Source organism: Pelecanus crispus, chromosome 3 (assembly GCF_030463565.1).
Source record: "Pelecanus crispus isolate bPelCri1 chromosome 3, bPelCri1.pri, whole genome shotgun sequence".
In the NCBI taxonomy this organism is placed as follows: Eukaryota; Metazoa; Chordata; class Aves; order Pelecaniformes; family Pelecanidae; genus Pelecanus; species Pelecanus crispus.
The window spans coordinates 36084083-36091395 of NC_134645.1; the positions used below are offsets into that span (position 1 = coordinate 36084083).

Consider the following 7313-nt stretch of genomic DNA (forward strand, 5'->3'; position numbering starts at 1 on the left):
CAAAATAATAGACCAAACCAGGCAAAAGACACGTTAGCACTAAGGGAACTGCAGCAGGGCCAGCGTGTGTGCGTATGTGTGTGCACAGAGAGCGCCCTGAACAAATCAGCCGCTATATCACTGCAAGACTTCGTCTTCCCCTGGGTTCAGTCCCTCGCACTACAGTGCGACACCACCTCTCCCAGCAACCAGGGCAAAGGGATTATACTGCAAAGCAGGACTTGGTCAATGCATCAAACACCTGGCCATGTGGCAGGAGATGCACTCTTACCACTTGGGGGATCTTCAGCATGTCAATGTATCTTTGTGTACCTACAGCCCATTTCCAAAACCAGAAATGCCACGAAGGCTGTTGTGAGGCTTCATTCATTAAACACTTGGAAAGTATTTTAAGAACCTCAAAACAAGGATACTATATGGCCTAACAGAGTGGGAAATACATGCAGTGTCACTAACTTTACCTTCAATAACCACGTTATTCTGAAAGGGGCGGGGGAGGGGGAATCTCATTCAACAGAAACACACTAGAGAGAGGAAGATGTCTGCAGTTATAACATCCATAATTCTGAAAAAGACATCAAAAAAATTTGTTTTCTGCTGCACACTTTGACGCCTTTCTCTTGTCTCCTTCTGATCCATCTCTCTCCACTACTAGAAAGAATTCCTATGAATTGTGATATAGCAGGTCTTTAAGTAAGAAAAGAGAAAGGTCAAAAAATTTGGTTTTCTATCCCATACAGTATACTTCATGTGATAAACAGTTGTCAAACTGAATTATATTGAGTAACAAGGTACTAACCAAGATATGAAATCATACCATGTCTTTGTTGGGTACCTGTAATTTTTAGCTGAACTGAGCAAAGAAAACATGGATTTACAGAGAAAATTAACTTAAAAAAATAAAAATCAAATTAACAATGCCATCACAATTCTCAAGTACAGCCCTGCCCTTTTATCAGTGTTGCACGAAGAAGAATCACATCCATGGAGGCAAAAGGGACACATTTACCGTACATCCCAGCATTACAAGTTCAATATCAAGGCACAGATGTCCTTTTTGGCTTTGACAAAGAATTGCTGAACTGCTGAAAAGTGCCTTTGAACAAGACAGGGATGAAGACGCAGCGCAGATTGTCTGTGCAGCACGTATAGTCAGTGGAGACCAGTTTCTAGAGAATATTACGCTTGAAGGTAACTTTGAAAGAATGTCAAAGAATTCAATCTCAGCAACATTCATAAATTTCATCAGACTGACTCAGAAGGGCCCAAAACATGGAAGATAACGTTATATCAACTGGAGAGTCAAAACCCGTATGCATATCACAAGTAAGAGTGAAGCGCTAGTACCTGTGCTTGTCATACTATTGTCTAGACATCGCAACATCTAAAAAAGGCCTTTATATCTAAAGCACCATACTACACACCAACAGGTAGAAAAGCTTTTAATTCATTAACTTATCAGACAGACAGGCTTTTGCTGAGTATCATCTCCTGCAGTCTTAAGGACACACAGTTTGAGCCGTTCAGTTTTTTATTCTTGGAATATGCCCCACTAGAGAAAGAGCATTCTGACCACCAAAAAAAAAAAATTTTTTTTAAAAATCAAATTAAGAAAGCAATACATGTACAAGACTGTAGCCAGGGGAAAGAGAGGAAAAAAACCTCCTTGTTCCTAAATATAAAAGTATAAACTTTGTCAAGGCTAAAAGTCAGGACGCTGAGGGAGGCACTGAAGAAGGGACTTGCGAGGTAAAAGCAAAGGACTGTGGATGAGCAGAAATAAGTTCTACTACTGCACCATGATATCTACTTGCTAGTTTTCCTGGCACAAATCACTGAGGTTTCCTACTTCAGTAAGTCTTGCTCACCTGCTTCACGAACCATTGTGAATTTTATATGGTAAGAGAAGAAACTTACAATCTCAGATAAAAAGCACTAAACAGCCAATAAATTGCTTTGTTTATTTCCTTCCCTCACCTAGTTAAAAGCTTCCTAAGAAATAACGTCATATGGAAACATTTCTTACAAATAAGCATTTCTCATGAATGAATCATGGGTTTTCTCTACACTGTCTTTAACACTCATCCAGATTTCTCTCAAGAGCCTTAAGGATGCTCATACAGTAAGCATTCTGTTTCTTCCCAGCAACTGCTGGCTGTCAGTCTTTCAATATTCTGTGAACTACTGCAAATTTTATAAAAAACTTATTTAAGCATTTTGAGTCCTCCTGGTGCTTCAAAACCAACAGGCCATTTGATTCACCCACAACTCACAAAGACACTGTGGGAAAGCAGGAATCTGGGGAGGCAACCAAAGGAAAACTAAGGGGAGGCTAAGCTTGCTTTGCAACTTGTGCAATGGAAGAATAAGATACATCCTTGAAATAAAAGCAGTAGCCATCTCCAAAGCACTTGGGAACTGAACAGCACAAACCACAACATCTCTGTCCAGATAATGACAACAGAGCATACTTTGCATGCAACCCATGCATTCACACTACCATGTACGAGAAGGTTTGGATTATTTATAGCTAACATATAGTTGCATGCCAGACCTTTGGTGACACAAATCCTTCATGAACACTGTTCCATACTCTTGCCCCGCACCACAGATCTTACATAGCTTACATTATTTAGCTAGCAAGCCAGTTGAATTTTTCACACGTAAACTGGATAATTCTTCCATATTAAGTTGACAGCCCACAAAGGCTAGATATAGTGCTGGCAAAAAAAATTTTTTTTGAGCGTTTTTTATTCTAGTTTGAAGCAAAAATGGAATTAAAACTGCATGCAAATGTTCTGGATGTCTTCATATTGCTCTACTTTAGTGTATGTTTATATTCTATTTCCAGGGGCTTTTAAAACACAAAGTAAAGAATAAAAGTTGCCAGAATGAGTGAGTTAGGAAAAGCATGGTAGGTTTCAATGGATATGACTACTGTCAGCTGTAGTCACCCAAATATTTGCAAAGATTCTAAAAAAAAACCCAACAAAAAACCCTTAAGATACCTACATAGTGATTGGATTTTTCCATTAGACACAGACTGTCTTACCAGTTTAACAAGCTAATGTTAAATTATCTGGTTTGTGCTTAAAGAAGTAACACAGACATAATTAGTGGGCTGATAGGCAGCTCTAATCAAAGTCTCAGTGGTACCAAGCTACTGATCTTGAAAGACTCACACAGACCATATCCAAATCCTGTAATTGTCCAATGCACAACTCCATGGTCAGCATCTGTGGGATGCTGAAACTGGCTGGACTACTATTAACCGTACCTACAATTAGAGACTATCAATGCCACACAAACAAAAAATGGAGTTCAGCAACCCCCGCCCTCCTTCCCGGCACATCCTCACAAATTGCATTACCATACCTGACATTCCACATTGCAGTAAAAGGCCTGTTTACATCTTCCACACTTGGACAATCCTTCTTTCCTTAAAAAGAAAACAGAAGTTATTCTATTGTATAAGTCTGAATGAAATATGAATGTATTCTGTATCACTTTTTGCACAGTATTTTGCATTTCACAGTGAAAACTGTATTTTCTTCAGAATACTATAACTACAGCTTGAACCCCATCTTCTGATAGCAGACACTATTTTTATTTGTTTAGAGTTTCAAAAGCAAGTTTTTCCTAACAACTGTTATTATGCAAAAGCACTCCACTGTCCTAACAAATTGCTGGGTTTGTAAATACGTTATTCTATGCTGTTTTCAGACAGCATCATTTTTTGTCACTATATGATGCATACTGATAGTTAACTTTTTCTTGTTTTCCAAACTTCCCTACTGCTCTGTACACTTGCTCAGCAATATTAACCCTTTGCTTCTGCTCTGCCTGTTCTATTGCTTCTCTGTCTGGTTACAGAAAGCATGACCGTTGCTTCGTGAGTAACCACCTCCCAACACCAAGAAAACATACTGCGTTATTAAATACACTGTTTGATCGCCTATCACCATACAACCTCTTACTGTCCTGCTAATGTCTGCTCTGATATCTGTGTATTTCTAAGGTGACCTAAGGCTTGCGCTCTCCTTTTTTTATATTTGTATATAACCCTACACAGGGAACTGCCAAAAGGAAGGTCCTTTTCTGCTTCAAGGTGCATGTGTTGTAGCAGATCCCATCAAAAACAGAGCATGTGTTACCCAACACGTGACATTTTGGTGCAACAGCAATAGGGAACTCTCAGCAGTACTGAATATTTTAGAATGTCTACACACCCTCCCCAGTATAAATGGCAAAAAAATTGTCTTAAACTGAGGTAAGTTCATTGGAGTAAAACAAGGGTGAGTGTCCTCATACAACATGATAGTGTACAACACTTCAGAGGTCACTGACATTCGGAGTCCATAAAGCGTAGCAAGTCTTGACATTCTCTGATTGTTCTTGCAAAGTAGAAGGTGCAACGTGAGTGAGTCAGGCTAACATCATGACTCTGCTTGCTGACAGTACATACCTCAAGCACAGCTGTGTATTTAAAGTAACAAATACCATCAGAGCCAAATACAGCACTCTAGTTTCATTCTGCCCATTTCACAACAACAGTTTTATGACCACTTAGCAAAGTTCCTCTTCCCAAGACTAGTGCTGAGCCCACAACTTCCTCCTCTTCGCAAGTTCAAGAAGCACAGTTCAGAATCTAGTATGCACTAGTTCAGTGCCAATGCAACAGGGCACTGACACAAAACACATTTCTGGGCATGGACAGATCAAGTTACATCAACTGAGATACCTTTCCTCGTAGTGGAAACTCGTCACCCTAGTGTGAAATAGGTTTCAGACTACCCCACTGTAACTGCTGTGGTACTGCATTCAGTGTATTCCTCGATCACTGTGCTCCTCCAGAGCTCCATGGGAGAAGCTTTCATGGAGAACAAGCAGCGTTTAAAGAGGCTGCTCCTGGAAATGATCTTTAAAAGCTATTCCATGAGGTAACTATTATCTCTACCACATTACTTTATGTCAATGGAGCATAAAAAGTATTCCTTGGTCCTTTTACAGAGAAAAATCTTCTGGATGCGATAAACAAAACCAGCCAGTTTCTTTGGCACAAGGGAATTTCTGGTTAGGCACAAGAGACAAAAAAAAAAAAAAAAAAAAAAACTAACCCAAAACTTAGGGGCTAGGGAAAGCCACTGGTGCAAAGGAGGAGAGGAAAATCACCTCAATTCTACAGTTCTTCAAATTAATGGGACTCGCTTTACTGATTTCACTAGGAACTATATTAGGTGCTCGTATGCAAAGAGAGGGGTGAATGAAGTGAATAAGCCACACAAGTAGATAATGTAATGAGGAAAGAAAAAGGGCAAGGTCAAGAGAAAAGAGAAGAAAATGAAAAGCATAAGTGAGTTAAGATGACAGGACAAGAGATTAAAAGACCTACTAGAGTGTAATAATTACATTCTTCAGTCTGCCTCTCAGTCTACATATGCAAGCAATACTTACGTATTGATAAAAATATCAAAAGTACAACAGTTGTTTTCCTTTACTGAGGCAAACGCTAACATTTGCTCTGAGTTATAACCAGGCAAGCATTGCAATTCTTCAGTAAGCTGCCAGAAGTCCGGAAAGTACCATACCTTTTAAAAACGTGGTGTGACATGCCACAGTGTCACATCCATGCCTAATTTTCTAATGATAACCCTAAACTGCAGGGTTTTGGGGGTTTTTTTGCTACAGCAGCTGGCATTGAGAGGTTTACGGCAACCACTGGAATACCTGCAGCAGGTCAAACCGCCCCTCCATGCAGGTGAGGAGGGCGGCTGCTGAGCCTCCAGAAAACTCGAGCACCCCACAGCCTGCCAGAGCCAGGAGCCACAAAATGCCCAGCAGCAGGCCTGCCATCAGCGCAGGGAGCACTCGAGTTTAAATGCTCACAGCTGTGCGACAACCAACCTCTCGTCCTGCCCGTGCTTTGCCTTAGTAAAAGTAATTTGCCAGAAGACCAAGGTTTCGGATACAGAAGCAGAAATATACAGATATTTCTGTATGTTTCGTTACAGATATATATCTTTCATTCGCATGCATTCCATTTGCACCATGGAAGTGCAAAATGTGAATTTGGCAATCACAGTCCCCTTCTCTCTGGTCAAAACTTCATTAAAATCAGTGAGTGTTACCTACAAAACCAGATGGTCTGGATTAAACTTGCCGTGACAGCAAAGTTACGCACGCGTCTACGTAACTGCCAGAGCATGTGAACAGCAAAACTTTTTTTTTTTTCTTTCTTTCTTTCTTTTTCCTGAACTGTTAAGCAAGGAAACCTAGTTGCGAGCTACAAGTTTCATCACGGCGCTGCCGCCAGAGCACCAGGAGCCGAGGAAGAAAGTTTTGCAGAGGGCCGCCCAGAGCCCCCCTGGCAAACCTTGTGCGGGCACCGCTGCCGTGACCAGCACTGGCGGCGCCGAGGAGAGGGCCCGCCCGCGGAGCAGCGGCCGCCACGCCGCTGACTGACACGGCCCCGGCCGGGGGCCGCGGGCGGGCCGATCCGCCGCCGGCCGAACCCCGAGAAGCCGCCCCGGGGCCGGCCCCGCCGAGCCGCCGCCCGCCGGGCCCGCCCCAGGCCTTCCCCCGGCCCTACCTGGCGAAGCAGCCGTCGCAGTGGCTGCCGCGCTCGCTGACGGTCAGCACGGCGGCGTAGGCCGGGCAGCTGAAGAGCAGCTCCCCCACGGCGTAGCGCCGCCGCGCCCGCAGCCCCCGGCCCTTGCCGGCGCTGATGAACCTCTCCAGGCCGCCCGGCTGCGGCGCCGCCTCCGAGCGCATCCCGCCGCGGGGAAGAAGGGAAGGGGCGCCGGGGCAGGCCTCCGCCGGGCTCCCCTCCCGCGCCGCGTACGCCGGCAGCGGGCGCCTGGGGAGGCCGCGGCCGGGGCCCGCCGGGTCCTAGCGCGCCGCGGGGCGCCGGAGGGCGGCTGCCGCCTGCCCCTGCCCGCCGTGCGGCGCGGGGAGCGCCTCCTCCGGGCGGCGGGGGACGAGCCGGCGGGGAGCGGGGAGGGCGGCCGGCGGCTGCGCACCCAGGAAGGCGGCTTCCCGCTGCGGCCGCGGCGGGCCTGGCTGGAAGGGACTGGGGCAGCTTCGGCCTGCTGGGCCCGGCAGGCGTGCTGGGAGAGCTGGCCGGCCCGCGGCCGCCTCAGCCCACCCGCCGTGGGCTGGCATCGGGGAGGGGGCTGCCCACGCGTACCTCCGCTCGCAGGCGCGGTGGAAGCCTCCCCCAGGCCCGGCCCCGTCCCGGATCGGGAGCAGCCCGTGCCCCGGGGAAGGGGCTCGCCCCACCAACCGCACAGCCCGCACCCGGAGCGGCGGCAAGG

At 45.8% G+C, this 7313-nt stretch overlaps 1 protein-coding gene across 1 annotated transcript in view; it reads right to left on the reverse strand.

Annotated features, from left to right (window-relative positions):
• SMYD2 (SET and MYND domain containing 2) overlaps positions 1-6771 on the reverse strand; it is a 29668-nt gene extending 22897 nt beyond the window's left edge. The window contains exons 1-2 of the mRNA XM_075708123.1: positions 6590-6771; positions 3376-3439 (exon numbers count right to left, since the gene is read on the reverse strand). Coding sequence (XP_075564238.1) covers positions 3376-3439; positions 6590-6771 — 246 coding nt within the window. The remainder of the gene's footprint in view (positions 1-3375; positions 3440-6589) is intronic.
• Between the last annotated feature and the right edge of the window lie 542 nt (positions 6772-7313).